A 27,154-nucleotide genomic window follows, 5' to 3' on the forward strand; every position below is an offset into this window, starting at 1 on the left:
GAAATAGGTTTTTACCATTGTCTAAATGAATAATTAAAAGCAATGAGGGTGTCAGAAGTCTATTTTATACAATACATAAACCTAAGTCCTGTGTGTATGATGCTGTAATTTTGTTTTCACTCTGTAGAATGAGGAAGTATAGGTCTGTATTTGCAGTGTGAACCTAAGGCACTAAGATACTTGGATTCAGTCCAGTGCTTGGTCACAGGCTACGGTTGCTGAGACTTGCTGAGTTAACTTTGTTGTACTTAAGCTGAATATGAGGATAAGAGCATTCTTCTGTATTACAGAGTTTTGTGAGAATAAAGAAGTTGCATTTGATAGGTATGTGGATATTACAGTAGGGCAAGATCTTGGACCTTAAATTGATATGCTGCTTAATGTCCTATTTTTTCACATGTTAAGCAAAAGAAGATTGACAGTTACTATGCTGATTGAAAAAATTACCGAAATAAGCTGTATTGTATTGCAAATATTCTGAAAAAGAAAATAAATTTTCTACTTGAACAGCAGATTTTGTGATGTCGTTGTTGTTGTTGTTGTTGTTATTATCTTGTCTTGCACCCTTTAGAGCGAGATCTGGATTACGAAGATTTTGTGTGTGTGTGTAATCCTGTGTGTTGTGTTGCGATTTGCTTCGCAGTAGCAAATACCAGCTTATTTCCTCCACTTCAAAACTGTAGAGCGTGACTCCTTGAAATGCAAAACTATTGTTAAAACATGAGAAAGAAGCAGTTATGCTGAGCTCTGAAACCATCTTTGGAGAAAACAGATTAAATAAGGAAGAGAGGGGGTTGAACAAAGGACAGTAACAAAGTTCATTATAGGATACAAGCAAGTATAACAGAAACAGGGGCTTACCTTCCCTTTTTTGTACAGAGGGTTTGCTGGTGTTTTGATATTGTGTGAATAGGAGACTTTATCTGGACTTTTTTGTAGTGCAGTCATAGAAGCTGTTTTCTAGGTGCTGTGTGGGAGAACTAGACAGAATTTATGTAGAGTGTTCTCACGGGTTAAGCCGGTAGGTTTGCCACGTTTGGCCTAATGAGGCAACAGAGCCAACTGCTTGGAGTCCGTAGCGAGGTATGTCCCCCAACAGGACAAATCAGTGGGTCTTAGAGGAAAGAGCACGACCTGACTTTGGTTTCAGAGCTCAGTGTTATCGTCATTAGATACGTGCTTCAGTTCTTGTGGAAAGTGCTGAGAAACTGTTCTGCCATCAGCCCAGGACAGGGGGGCTCCAGTTGAGGTGCAGTTCTGGCAAACTGCAAATTGAGATAACTTGCTTTTGTTTATTGCATATGCACTGACCCGTGCGTTTTAGACACAACGATATTTTTAAAGGGTACTTATTTTAATTCTGTAAATGTAGTTTTCCAGCAAGGTGCCTAAGCAATGAAGTGGAACTTTAATTATGCTTACCTGAAATAAATTTTCATTTTCATATTGTTAGACAGTTTTCTGGCATCTTTTCTTTTTTCTTCTTTTTTTTTCATCTTCAGACTCTTCTTTTGATAGGTGCCTTGCGAGGCTTACAAGGATTTGTTTACCAGGTTTTTAATCTCTGCATAGCAGATATGTTCTGAGGGGATTTCTTGTTACTCTTGTAATGGCTTTTAGCTCTGCCGAAGTTTATATAACTAAACAGAAAGAAAGAAACTTATCTTCTGACTAATCCTTCTTGAATGTTTACAGTATAATGCCAAACTAAATGCTATTTAAAGTGGTAATTGTCTGTCTTTCTGCTCTATTCTGATACATAGTTTGTAAAGATGCTTAAAGCATATTAATTTAAATGATAATACTGTCATATATCATGAAAAGTTAAGTTGCTTATCAGTATATTTCGATAAGCTACTTACGTTTTACAGTAGCGTTTGCAAGCTTCAAACAAATGTTAATGATGGAGTGCTGTTCACTTTATCTGTCTCATATATAGCTTCTCACTTCATTTATTACTAAAAGCTATACAGTTAGGAACCATGGGGCACTGAATTCTTTATACTTGTGAGGAGGTAGTCATATGTCATAAAAATTTAAAATCCTGTCTAACTATATCAAAATACAATCCATTTGCTTCAGAAAGCATTTGTGATTAAAAGAAGAATCAATTTGCGTCACACATACTTGCTTTCCTGTTCATTATAGCTATGGGGAAATTCCTTGACGATATTTAAAAAGAAATTGAAACAAAGAACCATGCCATGAAAACATGGTACAAAATCATAGCAAAGCATCCTGTAGTGAAAAGTAACATCCTAGCTGTCTGTCTTATTTTATGGAATGAAAATGTATAATAAAGGCCAAACATAATTTTCAGCATGGTAATGCCTTTTAATATTGATTCTTTTTTACTATTGTAAGTGGAATGCAAATTTGCTTCAGGTAAAACTTCCATTTGGCCAAACTAAGGGTTTGGCTAAATACAATGCTGAATGAGATTTGTCAGCTGTAAGTGACAGTTTATTTAAAACTTGAGATATTGGTCATGCAATTAAAAATTCCAAATGTATCCGAATTCAAAAACAAAACAACCATCTTTTTCTTCAGTTTACTAGACCCTGAGCAGCTGTATTGAAGACTCATAATGAAACATATACTTTGGGAAATAATTGCAATTAAAAATGTTCAACAGTATATGAATATACATGCATTTGTGTACGTTCATCCTAAAGGTTAAAAACATCCTTTAGGTTGTGCATTTGTTATGTACAGAGTGAAAAGGAATTCTTGTGAATTTTCAACATTGACCTGCCTAATACTTAATTTATTTACAACCGGTGCTGCCTTTTATGCTTTGTGCCCACGTTTGGCTGGAAGCTCCAGGAAGGAGTAAATACTGAAGCTGTGTGCTCAAAGGAAAGGGATGCTTCAACCTTCTGTCTGTGTTCTCCTTCAAAAGAAAAATCTGATGTGCTTTTCCTGATTTACAAAGTACCATGTCCAGTGGAGGCTGTTGTTGAGGATGCATCTGTGTAGTAAAGGAAACCAATTTTGGATTTACTAATTGAAAATTTAATAAGTTAACTGTATGCCTTTTCTTTCTTGTTTTTTAGTTACCTCCCATGGTTTGAAGTCTTTTATAAGCTACTCAATGTCTTGGCAGATTATTCAGCAAAAGGACAGGTATTATTTTAAAGTACTAACCCCTCTCCTTTGCCCCAATATTGAGTGAGGTAGAAAGGATAAAAACAAGCTGTTTAGGAGATGCTCATATCAGAGATGACCGCATGAAGTATTGATCTGTATTATACAGTAATACAGAAGACCATATTTAGCCTAGCCGAACGCTTGTCAATTGGCTTTGAGAAATTAATATGGTTTTGAGATATTTTTGGAAAAGATATTGTCCAAGAAAGTCAGTAAGTTAATATTTTCCTAGCTATGCAGATTTTTTGGTTACATGAATTGTATTCACTGCATCCATGCAATGTTGGTATTGCAATATTTTTTTGAATCTTGGACAGATGTCTTATCCAAGTTTACTTGTCATGTAAAGCATAGAACTAAGCTTACTGATGAAGAAGATTTTCACACATGACATAATCTAGCCTGACCCCTTTAGAAGCTATTTTTACTTTTAAAGCAAAACAAAGTAAAATTCAGTCTTGAGACAGTGAATTTTAAGCTATTAAAAATTGATTCTACATTTATAAATGATAACTCACGATACAGAGAAATCACAGACATGATTGCAGCATTCAGCCTAGTTTCAGATATTTAAATATTATAGGTATAATCCTCCCAGTTAGGTTGCTGCTTTGATTCATTACCATTTTGTAGTAATAAAATCACTTTGAGTTAGAAGCATTTGGGATCATATCTTCACCACAAGGAGCTAAATACTCTTGGCTTTGCCCTATGCTGTAAGTTGTTAAAAAGAATTTACTGTGAAAGCTGGCTTGCTCTAAGCTGAGTAAGTAGGTAGTGCATACATTGGTGAATCAGTAGATTGCATGTGGAAATATTTAAGCAAAAAAAATTCCAAAAAAAAAATCATGTTATAACACCCAGCTGTTGGAGGCCACTACTCTCCCCACCCTGGTTCAAAGCTTAATGTATAAATTCTGTTGTAATGTCTTTCTTTAAACCTACAAGTTCCCTAGCCCCAAGCAGCATCCACAAACATTGCCCTTCTGAGTTTTCTTGTTATAACAAGGCCTACTTAGTATTCTGGTGTCAATTTTTTTTCTCTTATTTCAGGATAGTCAAAGGAGTGAGCTCCTAGAAACACTTCATAAACTTACCATCCCTGAGCCAGGAACTCCTGTTCATCTTGGAGTGGTAAGTGAAGCGAGAGAAATAGAAATTCACGTGTTTAGTTTTCATTAAATATCATAATAGAGAAAAGTCAAAAATAATTCCCCTTTTTGGAACTCAGTACATAGATGTTATTTTCTTGTGAGAATACAGCGATGTCCCCTTTTGCATTTGGGGCCCTCCCTTTCTTTAACTTCAAATGTCTTTGCAATCCTGTTTTTTGATAGGAGGAAGATTGTGTATATTTCCCGTGGAGTTTTATCACCATATCATTTGTGACTTTCTAGAGTTCACAAAGCAGCAACATGACATTTATTGTCTGCACTTAGAATTTCTAGAGCTTGCAAGTATGCAAGCAAAGTCATATGCCTATCATAACAGCATTTTGAGTATGAAGTGTTTATCACATGCTTTCTGATTCCTTCTCCTTCTCCTCCACTTCTTTGCTCATCACAAAATCAGATTGTATTTCTTTTTTTTTAATGTCTTGTGAAAAACTGAATCAAAGAACAGTGAAAGAATATATGTGGAATCTTATTGATTGTTAGGATTTTGAAGTTAGTCTTTTGGGTTTTTTTCTTCAAATTAAATTTTGAGAACAACCTTGTGTTACAGGTTTAATGAAAAAATACCTAAAATGCACATTGCTACAGTTGTCAATTAGCCATTTAGAATTCATATGAAAACTGGTGTATATGTAGATGTATGTGTAGCTGTAGCTCTCTTCTCGCTCTCTCCTTTTCCTTTATGCTTTCTTTTAAAATATTTCTTGGCAACAAGCAGTTTACTCTCATCAATTCACCCTCTAATGTCAGTCGACAGGTAACAGTTGTTCGGACTTGCTCGGTCACCAGCTGGCAGCAGCAATGTCCCGAGTCCTTTTGAAGCTAGCTATTTTATGAAAAGCATTTCTGTTTTGACTAAAGGGACAAGCTGTTTCAAAAGTCAATGATCATTTGGGATGTTTCAGTTGTTTCATACCGGTGGTTTCAAGGAATGCTGCGGTCTCTCCTTGCCTCAGACATTTCATGGGTAACGAAGCGAGAACGGATATTGAAAAGCAGCTGAGGAACTATGTTTGTTATAGTGTCTTTATGCATTTTAGTTTGACTGTCTACAAACCTATTATGGGGTTAGGTGTTTTCTTATTTGTGATATAGTTGTTGTCTCCAATATACTATTCCTATATTTTTACATTGCATCTTCTCAGCAAAAGTAAAAGTGATATATCAAAAAGCAAACGTTTGTGTTGCATGTATAGCATCTGTATTCAATGTAATTGTTTTACCCACTTGTTATTTCAGGCTATAGACCATTCATGAAGTATTGAAAAATCTACCATACATTTTTAAATATATATATATATATATATATATATATATTTATTTATTTATTTATTTATTTATTTATATGGGGGGAGGAGGGTGTATGTATACAAGAAGACTGGACTAACTGTGGAAGTATGCCAAGAATATAATAGCCTTTAAAGCTTCTGCTGATAATTAATAAGTAGCCCTACAACAGATTGTGAAAATTGTAAAAATAATATAAATTGTATGTAACATCAACTTACAAAATAATTTAGTTGCGTTCTCTCCTCTCTTTTCCCAAAGCCCTCACTAAGAATCATGTAAATCTTGCATTATCAGAATAAGAACTAGAGTGAACCTGCTTTCTTTGAATACAGACAATTAAAAATAGTAACAGTATAAGGGATTATTAGATTGAAAGACCAATATAACTGTTTATTTTAAAGAATGTGAAAGCTATTTAGAAAGTCAATAATTTTTTTTTAAGTTGGTAGGAAGAAAAGCTTACAGTACTTCTCAGTGAATTTCCATAATGTCAGTATTGTCTTTAATGGAACTTAATTCTGTAAGTCAGAAAAAGACCTGCTTGCTATTTTGTTCCCTATAGTCCATCATGCATCTTGCAGTGGGCTGTAGAAAGGTGAGTTATAGAATGCCTTGAAGTTCTCTTGGCATATGTCATAAATTGTGTGAGTATGTGTGTAACTGCATCTCTGAAGAACAAAAAATCCGTAAGCTATCTTTTTGGGACTGTTTGATACTTTCTATCTTAATGCATTTTATATTGCATTTGTGATCTGAGAAGAGAATGCAGCTTTTGAAATCCCTGGCAAACAAGTTATATTGGTAGTTAATAAAAAATGTTCTGTCATTTTTACTTAGCTGAGGAACTTCTATTATTGCTGTTACTAATACCAAGCAATAAATTTAGATTACCTTTGACAATATCAAAATAATCAGTATTTGCTGTTCTGTTTTAGCACTTGTACTTTACTGTGCCCGACATCAGAGAACTTCCTAGTATACCTGAAAATGTGAGTACTGTAGAGGATTGTTCACTTTATCGTTTCTTTTTAACGTCAGCAGGAAAATAGATAACTATTGCTATCTCCATTTGGGCTAGTAATACCCAATACATTAGATTCTGTAAAATACTGCTATAGGCTGAAATTGCTATAAATTAATCACATAAAAGTTAAACTGGGAAAAAAATAATGTGTGTCACTAACTCTGCAGGAGTACATGAGTAGCAGGCCTGTTAAGGTACATCATAACTGAATAGTATTTAATATTTGAGAAAATGAATGATAGAATAAATCAGGTAGGTATTGTGTTAAATATTTTACAGTGTAAAATGATCAGATTAAGATGCCATTTTCATTAAGAAAAGGAATCGAATGGGAGATTGACAAAATAATAATCTTCAGCTTTAAGTAAATCAAGATGTTTGTTTAAAAATATGAAGCCATTTATTATTATCACTCTACTATTGTTACTCACTATTAACATAATTTTCTTGGTTCTAATAAGTGAGGAAATTTAAAATGCCCATCTATAATTTTAGTCTACTCAAAATTAGCAAAGAAAAGTGATTTGGTAGCTTTGTGTATAGAAAGAGTGTCCAGTTGGGCAAGTACCATGGAAGTCAAGTTTTTCATAAACATGCAGGATTTGGATAGAAAGGAGTTTCATCCATTTTACTAAGACTCTTATTTACATTGAAAACGAGAAGAATCTGTTGAGGAACTTCAGCTTTAGTGCTAATTAAGGAACACTGTCTTTTTTTCTTCTCACAGATTCCAAAGTATTTTGTTTTTAATATAAAAGTTGATAAGGAGAGATAGAATAATTGTTTGAAATAAATTTTATTTAAAAAAATATTTCAAATCAAATTTCACTTTCAAATATTTTCAATTATTAACGTGTTCTAGCAACTTATTAGTTGAGTCAGAGGCATAATCTTGATACTGAATATCTTTATTAAAGAATTCAATTTTTGAAACGTCTGTGTTGCTAGTATTTAAGAAAGATCAAGTAACACTTCAGTACCAAAGATGCTATCAGAATTCAGACAATATCATATATCCTTTCTTAAAATATTTTGTGTTAATTCAGAGTAACATCCAGATATGTAGGTTTTTCTGCTGCTTTCAGCTGCCATCATTCTTTCTTTGTGATTACGTCTTCCTTCTGTGTCATATTTATACAGTGGCATTCAAGAGTTCACAGTCTGCATTTATGGTTAGAAGCTGCAATTACTAAGGATAAAGAACTAATGGTCAATTCAACATGGGTAGAAAAAAGCAGATCTGCTAATCATGCAGTGAGGCCTTTCTGAAAGAATGATATAGGAGACCAGTAAAAACGACCTGTTTATTAGGTGGCTTTCTGAAAATGCCAAAAATGCCCAGTTTCTGTAGGGAGACTTTTTTGAGACTTCTTAAGCCTCATAAAGTTGCCTTGTGTGTGTTTCAGCATGCCTCAGATTTCTAACCAGATGATAGGCCTGTGGGGAGACAATGCTGGCATTTGATTCTCTTGAATACTGTTTAATATGACCCTTCTATGTCTCTTAACTGAATTTCTCTGCCTGACATCACAAGTCGTCTTGTTTGAACATTCTGAGATCTGCCTTAGCACCATATGCCTCCATTTATGGTATTAAAAAAAAAAAGTGAATAATCAGAGCACTCCATCCTATTTGTGGGTGATTTGTACAGCAGTTGACTCTTTTTTTTTCCCTGTTTAAAACAGAGTTGCAAGCTTTTCTGTTTTGTAGAGTTTCCATACTGACACATATCCTGTCAGTAAATTTAATAGATGCACTTTTTTCTCTAAGGTGTTTTATTTTTATAGAATTATGATACATTGGAGTAATTCAGGAATCAATTTCTGAAGCTAAAACAGTTATCAGTCTGGTATATATATACTATCTAAATCCAGACATGAAGTCACTTGTTAATAGGGGTAATATTTTATGCTAATCTCTTCTATGCTAATCATCTCGAATTTTCTAACAATTTTCATTTGATAAGCCTCCAATCACCTTGAAAGCAAGGAAGGAAGTTTATTGCTGTTTTACAGGCTGCTAAATTGTCGGACAGAGAGAAATGAGCTAGTAGTGATAAGGAGTCAGTGGCAGAGATTAAAAATAAATCTTTAACTATATGGGGCAGCTTAATAACATATAGACTACATAGTAAATACTTTAGAAAGTATACTTGTATTCATGTTCTGTTGGTTACATCTGCCAGTGATGTTGGCTTATATTCTAAGGTATGAGTCAGCTTCCCAAAACATTTGAGCAGGAGACGTGATGAATGCTCATGAATCAAAGGCAGAAACCTTGGGCCAGAAGGAGCTGGAAACCCTTTGAAAGCTGAATGTTCAGCCTTCAAGGGAAGGAGTGCCATGTGATGCTAAAAAGCATCCTCTTTGAATCATTGAGTGGTGCTGATGTGCCTCAGAGGGGATATGACTGTTGCAATGGAGCTACCCTGTGCAGCGATGCTGCTGTGAAGGATGGACTCTCAGCACTGTCTGGGGCGAACCAGAGTACCTCTGGGAACAGAAGTGGGAGAACATTTCTTCCAATAAACAGAATCCTATAAATGTATATGCAAGTTTAAAAACATAAGCCTCAATGTAAGAAAGAAAAGTATAAAAAATGTCATCCTTTGGTCTAATTATTATTGCAATTGACCACCCTCTGTTTTCCAGGTGTTTACTCTTGGTTTGTTTGTTTGTTTTTTCAATGAATATCATTGCGTAATTCCTCATGAGCGTTTTATCTGTCTGTCAATGCAACTTTCACGTAGAGTTGCAGCATATTAGAAAATGATACCAAGACATTAAATGAGCATAAATCTTCATGGATTTTAATCGATTGGCCTGCTTATTCAAAATTGCTGTATATCTTATCAGTAATTGCGTTTTAAAACCTGTATTAGCAAAGGTTTTAATAGTGCCAAACTTCGAAGTTGTATGTAATGATTAATACAGAATTACACAGAAGTCTATTTGGAATGTTAACAAACTTGTAACTGTCTGGCTCTGTGTCAGACCAAAATGGTTAATGATCCACAAAAGGATTTAATGTGCACACTTATGTGAAACAACTAAAAATTCACTTTTCAAAAGATTTCCTAAGTCTAATGAAAGATTTGTAAATTCATTGTGACTTCAGAAATAAACAACTTGGATCTTTGCTAGAAAGTTATGTAGACATGCACTATCATGCATTTTGGAATCGTATTTTGGAAATATCAGGTAATTTTAGCAGGCTGATATGATTAAATTTTCTTCTTGGTGGTGTTATGGTGTATACCGTTCCATCTCACTTTTCAAACTACCTCACTTTTCATTCATTATAATGTATATCTTTTCCTGCCTGTGTCCCTTGATTCTGCCCACCCCCAACAAATCTTTATTTCTATATTTAGACCCTTTGCTAAAGTATATTGTTTTTCTTTATTCTTTTGGCCCCCAAACAGCAGCATGGCATTATAAACGTATGTTAGCTACCTATCTGATTATAAAACCTGTCTTAGATTTTTGGATGTGTGATATTTCAAAGAAAATAAACTTCTAAATAGGATCTAGGGTTTCTGGTGGGAGGATGAAGAAGAAAACCTGACTCTATTATGCTAACCTATTTTAATAGTAAATTTACTGAAGTCTTATAAATGAAAGCAGCCTAAAGCACATGAAGTATAATGAATGTTCTTACTATGTTTGAGTTTACCTTCCTTTGCAAAGGAGAGGGCTCACCTATATGTTCTTCCAATGAGTTCTTCATTATATGATGGAGGAAGAGAAGCAAATTAGTATTTTTGATCTCAAAAGTTAATGAAAGGTGCATATGCATTTATGGATATTAAATAGCAAATGATTAAATAAACAATTGATTTAGGAATGGACTTTCATAGGACTATAAGGGAATTTTGAATCTGCTCTTAACTGTGCTTTGATAGAAAGGACACCAGGGGATACCGGTTCCCCTCTTTTATTGCAAGAGTTCTACTTTTACTGTCCCAAGAGAGCTTTAAATCCTAGGAAACAAAATGTACAACAATTATACTGCAAATTGGAATGCTTTCACTTGTATTTATTTAACTCATTGATGATTTTGTCACTTACGAGACATATCTTTCAAAATACATGTGTAAGTCCCAGTTTCATCTTCAAAAGATGACAGCTTTCTTATAAATAAAACTTAGAGCTAACACGTGAATTTCCTTAGTATCAGTACATTACCATGCAGCCCACATGCTTCACAGGTGTTATTTGCAAATTTCTGAGAGCAGAGAAGACTAAAACCTTATAAATCTTTCCATCTGAAAGTACACTTGTTTGTCAAAGCCACTATATCACTTGAATAAACTTGATGAAAGAATAATTGCATATCAAGTCCCTTTCTCTGTTTTCCTCTCATTAGTTGATACTTTTTCCTTACCAACATATACACCCGTAAGTATATCTCCATCTTCAGACAGAATGTAGGGATTATATACTTCTTTTGTAATGCCCCTGATTTGGGCAGCATCAGAGGAAGTTCAGTGCTACCTGAAAATTCTTTTAACTCACGTTATTTGCAGTAATTGTGTCGTCATGTGCTGTGTTTTGGCATCATGGATAGATGGGTGAGAGGGGGAAGAAGAGCTTTAGAGAAGACAGCTTCTGTTTAGACACAAATATCATGCTAATCAGCACAGATGGGATGAGAAATACAGAAAAAGTACATGATAGTTTAATGGGTTTTTGGCAAAATGTGTTGGCTGTTTTTTTTTCCTTTTAGAGTATACCTGTCTCTGTCTATAGTTTTTCTATAACAAATACCTGAATGATTGTTTTATGTTAATGTGTTTGAAGCTTACCATAATGAGCTCGTTTTTTATCTGTGTATCTAGATACTAATACAAAAGTCTTCCAAATCAACACTTAATTTTTCCTTAGTTCTTTCTTTGTGTTTGGATGGCAAGCTGTGGAACATATTTTTGCACAGTATGAAGCATCTTGGCAGACTTTTCAGGCCAAGTATTGGTGATTTTAGAGTTATCTTTGGATCTGTCAAAAGTGCTAATGGGCTTTGTTGAGCTTCTTTAAGATTCAAAATCATATTTGCTTTTTGCTTTTCTGTGCTTTTTTACTTAATGATGATTAAGATTGCACTTGAATTCATGACTAATCTAATTTTGCTTTCACATGTGCTTTTTGTATAAGGCTATCTTTACTGTATAGCAATCCTTTTACATCCCTAAGAAGCTATTTGGACCCAAATTCCCTAATTCAGCATTTTTAGGTGTATTAACCTTTCCTTTTTTTTTTTTTAATATATATATATTTTTTAAGTTCTGTGTTTTAAGAGGTAAGAAATACTCTCTACAAACAAAAGACCTTTGTCTGTTTGCCTCACACTGTAAAAGCCCCTTATTCTACAAGAACATAATACGTTTTGGTCAAGCTATCTATACACTAAATTTCTATTTTTGTGCATAAAGATCTTATACTCTCCTAAGTTTTCTTTCTGTTACGTATTGGAAGACATCATAATTCTTCAGTAAATACAACACATACACAGTGCAATTGCATTGATAATAATGTATAGACAGTGTTGCTGACTGATGTGATGGCCTGTAGGTTGGGTATGGAGAGGCCATAGCCACTATGTAGCTTGCTTTGTTTTGGTTTTTTGGATTTCACTTATTTACAATGATTTGTACATAGTTATTTCTTAATATTCTGAGCAACAATAGCATGAAAGAAACCTGTGTTGCTCAAGAAGTGTATATGCAAAGCAGCTTTACTTGCTTGTTTTCTTGGTCTGTCTATAAAGATTTTTCTGCTACCTTTATTTTTCTTTATACTATGTATACATACTGAACACTCAGAGGAAATTGGGTGTTTGAAACCTATCTGTTCGTTGGAGATGGACTTCCACTGAAACTTTGAGAGCAAGAGAGAAAATTCTCTGCCTCCTTCCACAGTTTCCCCAGCTGCCTGAGGTGGTGCTTTCTGTCTTCAACCAAGGGCAAAAGATTATCTGAGTATACAAAGTGAGGAGTTTAGAAGACTTGTGTAGTTGTTTTTAGCCTGTGTGTTAAATGCCCATGTGTATTTCCAGTATTCAGAATTGTTCTAGGGTAGTCTGTGCTTATTTTTGTGTTGTTAATATATCTGAGTTTCTTAAATTAGAAGTGTCTATTAGGAGAACCATTTTTACTATTAGGCTTTAAGATGTTTTTGTACTTTATCCAGAGAGTTTTGAAGTTTCTGTAAAAGTGAGAGAATCTATTTTTTCTCAGAGAAACATCTTGTATTTAAGTTGTGTGTGAAACATCATCAGTCTTGCTTATCCGAGGCCTAGCCTCCCAAAAGTTAGGTGAAAGATATTACAATTAAAAAGCCCTCTGACACAAGACGACCTGACCTATTATTTTCTTTCTTTAAGTCATATATTGGATGTAGCATACTAGAAGGATGAAATTTGGTTATTTTTTCTTTAATAACATTACCAAAACAAGTATCCTAATCAGAACTTTTTTTTCTCTCTCCTAGAGAAATCTAACAGAATATTTTGTAGCAGTTGATGTCAACAACATGTTGCATCTCTATGCCAGTATGCTGTATGAACGCCGCATCCTCATTTGTTGTAGTAAGCTGAGCACTGTAAGTAAATTGCAGAATAATTTCTTCTATTCACATTTTTTAAATGACAGTCATATATAGGAAACTCTCTGAAGCTTCTAGAATTTGAAGAAAAAAGTTTAACACTTTGTATAAGAAATAGATTATGGTACAGAGGTTGGACTTCCTATGTGAATGAATATCCAAAAACTCATAACAAGTTCTTTACTTGGTGAAGGACTTAGTAAGCAGAGGTGAAGCCCTGCTTTCATAGTTAAAAATAACCATAACCAATAATACCCATATAATTAAATGTATTGGCGTGGAGTTTTAAAGAGTTCCAGAAAAAAAGACATAAATGCACATTGATGGGTCACTAGCCATTCAGAATATTTGAGGTTGTTTGCTGAAGAAAAATCTCTAGTTTTTTAAATATATAAAAACAAAAATAGATTAATGTACTTGGCCTCCACAAAATATGCAGGGAGTATAGAAGATGTAGCCATATTCTTCCTAGTGGCACCCACTGGGAGAACAAGAGGCAACGGGCACAAGCTGGAATACAGCAAATTCCACTCAGGAAAAAACTTTTTTTTTTTTTTTTTTTTTTTTTACTGGGAAGGTGGTCAAACCCTTGAATGAGTTGCCCAGAGAGGCTATAGAGTCTCCATCCTTAGAGATGCTCAAAACCCAAATGGACAGGGCCCTGAGCAACTGGCTCCAATTGACCATGCTTGAGCAGGGAAGTTGGATTTGATGAACTCCAGACATCCCTTCCAACCTCAGTTAATCTATGAGATGACTTTACTGAAGTTCTATTTGCCTCAAATGTTTAAATGAAAAAGGATTGTTGTTATTTTTGTTTGGTTTTTTTTTGATACAGATGTTGTGTACTAACAGTTATGCCATAGTCAAGTCCCTTTTTCGTAAATTTCCTTAACAGAAAAAATAAATAAATGATACTATCAGATGGGTCATTTAGAAACCTTCTCTGTATGGACCCAAATGGTGGGCTAAAATACATTGACAGCCCACAGTTTTTGCCATTTTGTGTGATAAGGTGTATTCTTAATGATGCTTAGCCTCCATCAAGGATCTGAGATGAAAGCCACTGAACACTAGAGTACTCTCTTCTAAAAATGGCTGCACATCAAAACCAAATACACAGCTTGATTTAGTTCAGAGTTGTGTGTTATGCATTTCAAGGTTTATCGGTCAATAAGACTGTGATTTTCGTTATAAAAGAGAATGTTAAGTTTTCATTATGTTTGCTCTGTAGATGGGTATTGATTGCTTTCCTTTATGAGTAACAAACGCAGAATGGTTTAATACATGTTGCTTTCTAGTGCTATGGACTAAGTACTTGAACAGTCCCTTCTAAAATACAAGCTTTCATTTTTCATTTTGTATACTATTATCTGGCCTCTTACTGTACGACCACGACCTACTTTGTGTTTGAGGTTATAACTGCTTGGAATTGTAAAAAAATATTGAAGGCTGAAATAATATACATGAAAAGCACAAAAGAATAATCTGTCGATACAGGATAAGAAAAGGAAAGAGAATAAGTCTTCATATTCAATCTCAGAATAATTATTTCAATATAATTTTGAAAGGTAAGTGAAACTGGGATATTTAGAATAATCTCTTGGACATACCAATAATTATTAATTGTTTACAATCAGGTCCCATATACAACCGATGGAATTTAAGTACTATGAAGTTTAATATTGTAGAAAACTCTTGTAAAATGCACAATCTTAACTTTTGTTTCTACCAAGCGTTCTAGGTCCTCTCTACTAAAATAAACAAAAATATATCCTGGCCTGGGAAGTAAATAAAATGTAGCAGAGAGGTATTTATTTCAGAGACTTAAAGAGTGAAAATAATATAAATTATCAGAAAAGAGGAAAAAAGAGAATGGCTAACCAAAGCATTTCAAAATGTGTGCGGTTGGTTGGTTTAATATCTCCCTTTGTGACAGAGCCAGGGAAGAAGAATTACTTACCTGTCACTTTGCCATCCTTAACGAGCCATTTCGCAAGTAGGGTTGTGTTTTCTTTCCTATCTTTCTGCTATTCCTCTTCCTTTGCCTCTGCCCAAGATAAAAGCATGTCTGGTTCTTCCGTGGGGAGGGGTATTCGTACTATGTGTTCTTATCTTACAACTTTATATATAAACTACTCCAAGATTGGAGTGACAGTGTAAGACAGGTTTGAAGTGTTGGGCTGGAGCCAGTGATTCCTTGCCTGCACGCTCTGCTCTGTGTGTTCCAGCAGTAGGAACAAGCTGCATTATTTTATTTCAAACTGTGCTCAGCGGAAGCCAAGACCTTGTAACTGGAAACTTACCAAATAGAGGAAGCTCAAAGTATAGTTAGGGTTGGGGGAGAGGGTTTTTTGGTGTTGTTTTTTTTTTTATTTTTATTTTTTAAACAAAAAAGTAGAAAGGAACTGTGTATAAATTCTTTTTACTTTGAGAGACATGGCACACTTCACACTTAAGGCTTAAGTATAATAGCAAGTAAGAGAGAGAGAATTAAACAGCCCTGAGTAGAAGAGTTTTTTGTGGTAGAATGAATCCTGTGCTAAAATCTAATCAAATTCAAATTTTGATTAGACATATCCTTAATATGGTCATGTTGAATAAGATTTAGAGGTAACTGAAAGTGATACCATTTATTAGCTATTTTATGAACCATGTATACTGAACCCATGGAAGATTTATTGTGTGTATCTGGGAGAACTCTTTTTTTTTTTTTTTTTTCCACCTACAAATGGCAACTCAAGTCATTTTTCAACATGTTAAAGCAATTATTCACATATTTAATTTTTTTTTAAATATTCTGTGATCTAATTCGTGCAAAGCCAAATGTGAACCAGAATGCATAAAAAACTGTGTGCTTGGCAAAAGACCACCTGCTGGTGGATACATGCTGTTGCAAAAAAGAAACAGAAGAGTTTTCCTTGTGTCCGGAATTTTCTCTTCCATCACAACTTACCCTTGCAGCCCTGTCTGACCGAGGTGTATTAATTATTTGTGCTAATGGGCGCAGCAGGTTGTCTCCAGGGGAGAAAGGTTCCTTAAAGGAAGCCTGACGACTCTTAAAAAACTTGATCCATGAATTTTTATGATGCTTATTTGGTTTCATCTTACTGAGATGAATTTCTCTGTGATTTTTCTATTATTTTGTAATGATTAGTCCAGAGCAAAAAATGCTATTCTGGCATGGATTTTTTTTTGTTCTTGGAAGTTGACAGCTTGCCATTTCAATTTTTGCATATCATGGAATGCTCAAATGTGCAAACTTTTATTCCCTAAATGGTTTCTGACGTAGCTCAGGGCTCTAAGGATGAGGAAATACTGGGGTTTAGGAAGTTACAGTATATGATTAAGAACACTTGCCAAATGTACTTGTGATGTAAATACCAAAGAGCTTGCACTGTTCTTGCTCTGTAGCAGTCTTAAAGCTACTCTTTCTTAGGTACCAGTTCTTCCTTGCTCAGAACTCTATTGCTATCCTTTTGAACTTCTGCCAGTATCAGTCTTGATCTCATATGTAGTCTTTACAACAGTTCTGCTTTCCTTACTTAGTTCTTATGTAACTCAGTCTTAAACTTTCTGCATGTTTTTAGTGCTAAGCAAGGCAGAGCAATCTTACAAAAACTCAAAAGATGGCCTGTTCCTTCCAGTGTACATTGCGCTTTTCCAGGCTTGTACTGCAACTGCAAAACTCTGCAATGTACATTCATCAGTAGAAGGAGAGTAAAATACACTGGAAAATGGCCTGTCGTAATTCAACATCATTTTATAATTTATATGTATGACAAAACATACATATGTATGACAAAAAAGCCCATTGATTAGTTTGCTCAAATCAGGTTTTCAGAGTATTAAATGTTAAAACTGCAAGAAGTGAATTAGTTAATCAGTGTCTTTTTTAAATAGTTGCCTTTTTATATACTCTAGCAACAACTGCAGGAAGCTGAGATAGTAGAACTAATCTTATTTCAAAATGCTGGATTCCTATAGTTTTGACAGTCAGGCATTTCTCAGGCTGCCTTATTATTAAGTGCTTGTTTTCTGTATAGCAATCACTAATCAGGTGAGGTCTGCAGCAAACATGCTATTTCTTTTTTATGAGCCCTTATCTTGGCAGAGTTGAAGGACAGTGCTGGTGCCTACCAATGGTAGTATGCTTTTTGAATTCATGCCAGACAGCAAGGTGGGAGTACATCTCAAAAATAAGTGACAGCTTCTGCTCAGATGTCTGCAGTGTTGAGCATTATGTCTATTTAATCTTTTGTTGCCGAGTTTTAAAACCCATGGAACACAGGTTTGGAAAAGGCCTCCTTGGATTACTGAGTTCAGTCCTCTACTATCACAGGCAACCACGTTATATGATAATGTCAGGAAATAATCCGGTTGCTCACCACAGAAGCAATTTTTAAGTAAGAATTAAATTTAAGCAGTTTTTTTCCGTACATCTCTTTGTGCTTTGCAGAACAGAAACTGAAAGCATAGAGGATTTGGGATTATAGAGAGAAACTGCTTTGGGAAATCATGCCCTTTTCTTCTGCTCTGTGTTTTGGAGCTGGGCTATGCCTTTAATCTGTGGGGGAGGAGTATCTTCTCCATTAGTGATAATGTAGGTTGAAATAAAATTGGATAGCGATAAACCTTTAGCATTCGAGTAAAAAATTCAGAATGAAATCTAGATTTTATCTTCTAACTTCTACTTTAATTATTTTCCTAGCATACTAATATTTCCATCTCATATGGACCATAAAATACTGACTACCTGCTATTGGAGAGCTTTCTTAAAGAGTGACTAAACATGTTCATATGCTTGCTGTACACGATCCACTCCTGAAGACCCTTTTTCATTAGGACTGTGGTTCAAACCTAATTGACATTCTTATGGAAATACGTTATCAGCACCAGGATGGTTTTGAACTTTGTGAACCCTTTTGTTAAAGCAAATTCAAGCAGTGCCCAGCTAGGGAGTGGCAGTGCAGCCTCCAGTGTTTCTATTCTTCACATAGCTTGACTGATGCCTATATAGTGGTACTTATTCTGTGCCCTGAATTTTGATTAAGCTTAAATAAATTTCCTTGATTCTAGTAATGTTTCATCAGTTTTACTTGCATTAATTAGTCCTGATAAACTTGTAAAGTATTTGGTTTATGTTTTACTATGCGGTTTAGTTCCTTGCAGATAGCGATCAAGAAAGGCACTGTTGGAAAATACACAGGAAAGCCTACTGTTAGATGAAGAAATTGCTGCTGCAATTAAGATCTTAGATTGGGATGCTATTAATAAGTTTAGAAAACAAATCTTTTTCAAGCCCCTTTAAGGTAGTGAAGAGTGCATTCATTATTTGAATTATCTAAAACATTTCCCAATTTATTTGCATCCTCATTTGAAAATAATAGTGCTGTAGATTGTGGGAGTTATTGAACAGATTTCTGTCATGTCGTTAGATGTCACATTGGCAAAGCTGTTCAAGACCAAACATGAGGAAAGAGTAATAAAGAGCTCAACAAATGATGATGCATCTTCAGAATTATCCGTGGCATTATAAATGTTGCTGTTAACCTAAGGTTCATTTGAGAATGTTTCAGTCAGATGGGAGTAACAGGATGCTTATTTCATTGACTTAGAAAGTGTTCAACAGAATGTGTTGTTTCAGATTGCTTAACACTTTAAGATGTATAGAAATTAATGGCCAACATCTCAGTTTACTAGCAGAACTCTGCTGGAACCAAAAGTGTTTTTATGGAAGACAAAAATGAAAGTCTAATAGGTATTAAAAGAGGGTCGCACTGCATGCCTCCAAATTTAATCAGTATATGCCAGTTTAATGAAATTATAGAGTTACTGAAGTGAGCATTAAGATGAATACCAATGAGACCGCACTATTTGTGCAGATGATTGCCAATAATTCGAGAAAATGCCTTGCAGAATTAGATGTGATTCAATATGGTAGAGAATTGGTAGAGAATGTGATCTAGAGTTGGATGTAATAGGCAAGACAGAAACCATGAATGCACGCAATTTTATTTGCAGTTCCAGTACATGGGACAGCCACACAGTAAGTGAGCAACTTTATATGTAGGGAAGTGTCATTACTGCACATGAAAATGCAAATACTGAAGTCTGAAGAAAGTGAGACCAAAATAGATTCTGGAAAAAGAAACATGAGAAGAGACATGAATATGTCTGATTTTAGAAATTTTAGATCTGATTTTAGAAATTTGTATTTGGATTTGAAAGATGGGTATGAGAGCAGTCTCCTTTAAAGAAACTACAGTTCTTTGAGGAGTATTTCTAGGAAAAATTTGGAACCTGTCATAATAAAGAATAGAGCTAGGAAATGCATAAATAAAGGCTATTGGGGAAGAGTAAATATGACCTTTGCAAAAGGCATTCATGATTCAAATCAGAAAAGTTCTTCAAAGCACTGAGAGAGCAAGGGAGATTTGATCAAGAAAAGTCTTTTCAAAATCTAGATAAGATTCGACGATGTTGAATTCCTCAAAGGTATTGTAGAACTTTCCGTGCCGTAGGAGAGGCAGGCCCTCTTATGGGTAAGCAGCTGGCTAAGTACGAAAAAATGAGAATAAAAATGATCAGTTTTCCTAATGGTGGAAGTCACTAAGGAGTTTGAGAGTGGTCTGTGCTAGAACTTATTAAATGTCCTAATGAAAAACAGTTTATAAAAAGGGGAGGAAATTGTGTGGCGGTCATTTTATCGCCTAGCATTGATAAATATGAAATAATGCTTATGGGAGAAAACAATTCTAACTATATAAGCAGTCATGGTCTCTGAAGTAGTTATTACCACTCAGAAAAGAGATATTGGAGTAGAGATCTATGAAAATGTCAGCTCAATACTCAGTGACTTAAAAGCAAAGAAACTGTTATGAAGGGAATAGAGAACAGAAGAGAGGGCATTGTGCCGCTTGGTACGCTCATGGCTTACCCACATTGTGAATATTGCATGAGTTCTCATCCTCTCCACCTCAGAAATGATAAAATAGAGCAGTGAAAAATACAAAGAAGGGTAACAAGTACAAACATACCTATGAAACAGTTTCTGAATTAGAAAGAACTGAGTAGAGTAGAGCTCTTCATTGAGCCTGGTAAAGATACAACGGAGGTGAAGAACTTAATAGGAATACAGAGAGAAAATCATGTATGGCCTGAAGAAGATGACAAAGAGATGGTTTTTTTTTTTTCTATTATTATCTAAAAATGCTAAAACTCAGAGCACCCATTAAAACTGTGATGGAACAGCCTTAAAACAAAGAGAAGGGGCAATACTTCAATTTATTCATTTGAATTCATTGGCACGTGAAGTCTGAGCTGCAATCTGCTGGGGGTTGAAAAATATACAAGGGGGATATCAGTTATACCAATGAATGAGTCGAGCAATGATTTTAGTAATTTTTGTTGACCGCTGTTGGACAGAATACTGGGTGACAAGGGATTTATAATCGAGACTAGCAGGCCATTCTTGTTCTTAGGTTGCCAGTGATTAGTTGGTAGGGATGATTGGAACTCAAAACCATTATTAAACAGGCATAGTGGAAAGAGATTTGAAGCACCCCAGCTGCGTGTGAAGGTCTGTGGGTGATGAACAGGAAGCAAAGCTGACAGCAGAACAGTAAGACAGTGATTTTGGAAAACATGCAGAAAAAAAGCGCTATGTATTGTCAAAGAAAGTAACTGAAAAACGTGCATTAAAGGCACGTAGTTGATAGACCATCAGGAAAGTGCTGTGGAGAAGACATAGCTGGATCCTATATCATAACACAGAGTAAGGTGTTTATCTGTTTGAAAGTGTAAGTTCTGTATCAGAAGCCAGTTTGTTTACGAGATTGGGTATTGAAACAGTTAAGGAAAAAATCTTTTTAGAAGACGTTACACTGGATCGATGGATATTCGTGTCTGTTAAGGACCTTAGGCAAAACTTAAAACATACTAACTTATTTTCCTACTAATTGTCATTTTGGTAGGATTTTTTTTTTTGCATTTAGATCTGTAAGATCTTTGTGTATAAAATTCTAAAGCTAATTCAAATTGATGTACAGCTTTCACTTGTAAACTTTCTTTAAAAATAATGCATGCATATTGTGCGTGCCTACAGTTTCTAGTATTTTACTCACTTTCATTTCCATAAGAGGTTGTGCAGATGTTATGGGAAATAGAATATCTTTATAATAAATTTTATATAGATTATAAAAAATAAAAAAAAGCTATTTGTTTATTTTGTGCCTTTGACTTTTGTATGGCAAAAATATCTCCCATAGAGATGTTCAATTGAAGTTTTAAGTTTTTTTTTCCTCTAGATATAAAATTTTTAGGAACATAAAACATGTCTTGATATCAGTCTTTGTGAAGCCATTCTTTTTTTGTGACCTGTAAATGAAAATGGGCAAATACGGTTCAGCAAAAAGATAAACTAGCCCCTGGATGAAAGCTTGAATCAAATTGAAATAGTTAATTTTACATTTTTTTAAACTATGATAATTATGGTTCCTAGTTTGAATTCAGAAATAAAAATATATAATGAAATTTCCTTCTATTATCTAAAACAACCAAAGAAGTACTAGAAACCTGCAAATTATCTGCATCATTAGTTTAACTATTCAAACATCAGAATTTCTGAAAAGCCTGTTTTCCATTTCTAACAGAATTTCCATATCCAAGTTCCTTGGTCAAGCTTCTGGACTTAACTTCCAAATCTTTACAGACTGCTAAATTAAGCTTTTCTATTCTTCCATTTCTGAAAGAAAGCATTACTTTCATATAAATGAGCTTTTATTATTCAAATATCTTAGCAGCTGTTAAAGAACAGTGCGAGAAGTATGAATGAGTGTGTATATGTTTAAGTTTTGATCATCAGGGAAGGATAATACAGATGCTAGTAGAATAGTAAGAAAATTATAAAAGCTGACTGGACTGTGAAATGCAGCACTAGATTGTCAATACTGAGGAGCATGAACATCTTAAGGTATGTTTTATAAAGAACTGCACAGATTACAGTTTGTTTTAAGTTTATGCTACTGTAGTATTTGACCATGAATTAAATGTTCTTCATTCCCATAGTACAGCAAGAAAATCTGATCAATATTGACAAAAGTGGTTTAGTGTGGACAGTAAATATACTGATGGGTAAGTGCAAGAACAGAGAAGCCCACATGACTGCTGAAATTTAAAAAGTTAAACTGAACTGCTATGTTTTCTGTAGATGGTACCTTTTTATAGTATTTTTTATGGTACTTCACACCATTCTGAAAGACTTTGGTATCTATTTAAGCAATGATATATCTAGATAGAAGAGGAGCAGTCTTTCTGGGATGCTTCCCCTAAACCAACATTGAAAATTGACTTAGAATTTCATGTCAGGAATTACCTGTGCTTCAAAGGATAAATAAGTCAGTAGTATATCAGAGCAAATTCAGAATATAAAATAGGAAGGAATATTGATTTCCTAATAGTACTAGAGGTCAAACACCACTAAGTGATACCTTAAGCATGGCTAACATTTTGCATGTACATTTTGCTAAATAGTTTCTGATACTTGTTTTTTTTAACCTGACTGCATCCAAAACATTGAGTTTATTTTTAAATAAGTCGTGACATTTTTGCCATCACTGTATTCCTTCATTTGAAAAGAAAATATATCATTTGCTCTATCTCTAATTTTACTGTATTTGCATCCTCTAGAACTTTCTCCTCAAAATCTCTTCATTTTGGATAGAGAGGTAGAAAATTCCCTTCCTTTTGGCCAATTTCTATAATTTTTTTCTGTTCTTTTGATAATGTGAACTGCTACAAGTCTTTGAATTGGTGCAGATATATTGGACAGAGGCGAGCAGAAGACCCTTATAACAGAGGCAGATGCCATAAAACAGCAGTGCTGTATATTCCACCAAACCCGTGAATGCTTTTCACAGAGCTGGGGTACTAGGTACTGTAACCACTCTGTTATTTATGTATTTTGGCCACAATAATGGTAAGTGTTCTAACATCTTTCGGCTATCTGCAAGTTAGAGCTTAAAATTCCGGCTTTGCAATTCAAGTTTTATTTCCTCTGAATTTACCATTAAAATCCTCTGTGGGTTTATATTTGGCATGTAGGGTCTTAGCTTATGAGTGATTTTTTAAAAAAATCTGTATATTGTGCTGTAAATTGTAAAATCTATTTCTATTTTTTTTTTTGGAAGTCACTTTCTTGCCACTGAAAAGCACCACTTGTGAAGCTCATACCTCACTGACTCCTCATCTGTTATTCTCTTAAAAAAACCTGTTTTGTTCAGAAGCTAAAAATAATACATAAAATATGATGCCTATCTTTAGTCTTCTTGCATTTATTTGGGAAACAAGGTTCTTTTAATTACAGAAGAAAAGATATTCATGTATTCTAGCCATCAGAAATTTCACTGAAATTACGTAAGGGCTCTGGTATTAAACATAAGCCAAATGAGATCCAGAGTTTGTAGCCGATTTTCCGCAGCATGGTGGCCCAGAGAGACAGGAACAGGGCAAACCTTTGCATGGTTTTTTACACTTGTAACGAAAACTTATTAACTCGTTTAGACAATTTCTTTTATCAGTCCTGAGTTCTCTATCAAGGGGTATATAATTCAGTAGCCTGTCTAAAAGGAAAGGAATAATAAGAAGAATCCTCTCCTTTTTTTAAGGTTATGCCACATCTGCCTGGATCTGGGATGACCGTCCCAATTTCTGTCTTTGCTAGTTTATTTCATCTCGCGGCAGCTGTAGGCCACCGCAAGGATTTCATTCCTGTAGAATTTGTCTTTTACGTATTTGTAAGCAGCGTTCTCTCACAATATATACCTGATTTCATCTTTTTTTTTTTCCTTTTTCTTTTCTGTACTGTCAAATAACTGGAAGACTTTCACTGACTATTTATTTTCAAAGTATTTTTCACAAGGGAGACACCTTGCAGTATTTGTGCTGGGTACCATTTGAGATCGAAAGACTCCAACTGCAAAATACTGTCCGGGTGGGTTTGGTTGCCTGACCACCTCTTAATTTCTTCATGTGTGTGCCCATTTAGATGATTTGTTGGTTCTTTTATTATTTGTTTTGCTCTTCTGGGGGTACTTTTTTGTTATTTTTCTGAATATGTGCCTGTGTCTGTGATTCATTTGTACCCTGTTCATATGGTATTCTGACTAATGCTTTTGTTGAGATTTCCTTATTGGGGATTACCGCCTTATCCATTTTAATAGCAAATGTGACAAACGGCCTGCTTATCTTCTTTTCCAGGTTATTAATGATGGTTTGAAACAGGACCTGAGACAGATAATTTCCTCTAAAGCTCTGTGAGGGTTCTCCCCATGACTTGACTGGCACTTGTTTGCTACTTGTGGTCTTAATTCAGTACCTGCCAACACCAGAACTATTCTGAACAAGTTTTTTTAAAGTCTGACTCAGAAAGTCAGTTATCCAAACGACTGATGAAGTGCAGTTAGATAAAAATCCCTTTTCTAAGCTCAGATATTTTTCAGTTTAAGTTACAATTTCAGTGCAATTTTATTGATACTTAGTGGATGCTAATGGCTAAGATCAAAGGATTTTTGCCTTTAGTATTTTTTTTTCTTCCCTTTGCATTGTCATTTCCTTGTTTCTGTTGCTCTGTAGAACACTGGCTGTCCTTTTTAGGTTTTGTTTGTTGAGTAAATCATGCTCTCAGCTATTAACAAACTAAGGCAAATGACAAGCACAGCAAACCAGTCTTGATTCACCTACCAGTACCTTTTTTTTTTTTTTAAACAAGAGCTCTGTATATTATGTAATACACGATATGGAATCAAAAGCAGAATTTATACTTTTTTCTTCTAGCTTTAGCTTTTTAAACTTATTTTTTTGTCTTATTTGTGATTTGTTCTAATTTCTGTTTTCCAGTTAACTGCCTGCGTTCATGGGTCTGCAGCTATGCTCTACCCAATGTTCTGGCAACATGTTTACATTCCTGTTCTGCCCCCACATCTATTGGACTACTGCTGGTAAGCTAAATATATCACTTAGATACACAACAGTTTTCACATTTCTGTATTGTAAGTCTTAAGTGCTCTTATGAGGCAGCTGTTAGTCTAAAAATACATATGGATGTTAAGGATGCAACCAACGTAGTAAGTGAAAAGTATTATTTTCATAGCATGATCTAATGGTGCAGTATTTTGAGATGCTCTGAGTGGCTACTATGGAATGTTGCAACTTACATATTTTGTATGTAAAATCTGTTTTCAGCATATGTCTGTTTAATATTAAAATTTGAATTAAGACTCCAACAGTAGAAGATACAGTGGAAAAGGTGCTCTTTTTTTTTTTTTTTTTTTCCCCCTCCTCTGCTTTCCTGAACTGTTACTTGGGATGGGTGGAGTGAGGTGTTAATAGTATAAGCATGTGAGGCAAGGAGACTGTGATTCTTCTGAAATGAGTATCTGATGCTAAGTTTGGCAATACAGAGCATGGAGATTACTCAAAATCTGTTTAATGGAGTGTGATGCTCAGTGCATGATAGGACATGATTTGAAACATAGAAACATCCCCCTTCTCCAATACGTTTCAAAAAGTACCCCCTCCAAAAGAAAGGAAAAGAAGAAAGAAAAAAAGCAAACTTAAACTTACCAAAGGCAGGAAGGAAGTTTTTTTGTGGAATCTTAGTTTATCCCCCCTGCCTGCAGATATGTAAGTCACATATTTGCGTACTATACCATATTTTAAGTCTGGCTCTTACTAGGTTTTGTGTGTGTGCGTGTGTGTCTGTGTTTTAAGTGTCCTTCCATTCCTGTTTAGCTTTGCATTGCTTCCTTCTAGGAGCTTTTCTGTTTTTTTTTCCTTTTTTTCTTTCTTTTTTCTTTTTTTTTTTTTCAAGTAGCAAAGTGAAATTGATGAGGGGAGCGCAGACAGACTTCACAAAGTTATATGCTTATTTATATATTTAAAGAAGCACAGACGTGTGCTTGTTTAACCCCGATAGTGGGATCCAATAGAGTTACTGCTGATTTTTGAGTAGTTAGAATGATGAAAACCAAAGGTCATAATCACCGTGGCATTGGAGAGAAGTGTAAATTAAGGAACGTTCCTATTAGCACGATTTCACACAAGTAACCAGATCATTAGAGTACTGGGTAGAACATGTCTCTCTTTCAAAAGCCAGTCTCTATTCTGACTTATTTTTTATTAGAAATGATATTTGCTTAGTAATAGATTATTTCTATATAACAATGCATGTGAACATCCTGGAGGAAAGTGCATGGAAAAGTTATTCATGTTGCACATCTGTAACATACGCATCATAACCACCTAATAACTGTTTAAAAATCCTTTAACAAATTCTGTTGTAAATGTAACTTTAAATAATGGTCAGACCTTTGCCAATATTTGGTAAAGTGTCCACAGTGACTTTGAAATTTTTGTGTTAAATGGTTTTCCCTATTTTTGCAGTGCAACATCAGTCATCAGTGTGTATATCTGATCACTTGCCTAACACAACTATTAAGTGAATAGACTGCTACTGAGAAGAGCAAATAATCTCATGAAATTTTAATTCCATTGCTTCAAATTCAGTGGTTTCGGTTAGTGTCCATAATTGTCATAAAACTGACATCTTTGCTAATAACTTGATGGTATCGTTGTGTGACGTATTCTTTGAATTTAAGCAAGAGTTTCTGCAGAGCTTCTGAGTAAGGAAACAGCAGGGATAGCTAGCATTTCTAAGTGAAGTGCTAGAAGCTGAAACATGTAGATTTAAAGGAAGCTTGTTCCTCTGCAGATGATTAAATGTTAAGTGTGTGCCCATGTTGAGGATACACGGAACGAAATCTAAAAACCCTCCTGTAGAAGTGAACCTTCAATTTACTCACAGCGCAGGAAAGGCAGATTCGAGTCATTTTCACTGCCAGCAGGTGCCCTTT

General features: G+C 34.8%; 1 protein-coding gene across 8 annotated transcripts in view; it reads left to right on the plus strand.

The window, feature by feature from the left end:
* The window catches only part of DENND1A (DENN domain containing 1A), a 230,929-nt gene that overhangs the window by 97,516 nt on the left and 106,259 nt on the right, over positions 1-27,154 (plus strand). For all 8 annotated transcript variants that reach the window (XM_068914620.1, XM_068914623.1, XM_068914621.1 and 5 more), the window contains 5 exons: positions 3,057-3,126; positions 4,204-4,284; positions 6,551-6,604; positions 13,128-13,238; positions 25,140-25,240. In XM_068914620.1, coding sequence (XP_068770721.1) covers positions 3,057-3,126; positions 4,204-4,284; positions 6,551-6,604; positions 13,128-13,238; positions 25,140-25,240 — 417 coding nt within the window. The remainder of the gene's footprint in view (positions 1-3,056; positions 3,127-4,203; positions 4,285-6,550; positions 6,605-13,127; positions 13,239-25,139; positions 25,241-27,154) is intronic.

Source organism: Struthio camelus, chromosome 20 (assembly GCF_040807025.1).
Source record: "Struthio camelus isolate bStrCam1 chromosome 20, bStrCam1.hap1, whole genome shotgun sequence".
Classification (NCBI taxonomy): Eukaryota; Metazoa; Chordata; class Aves; order Struthioniformes; family Struthionidae; genus Struthio; species Struthio camelus.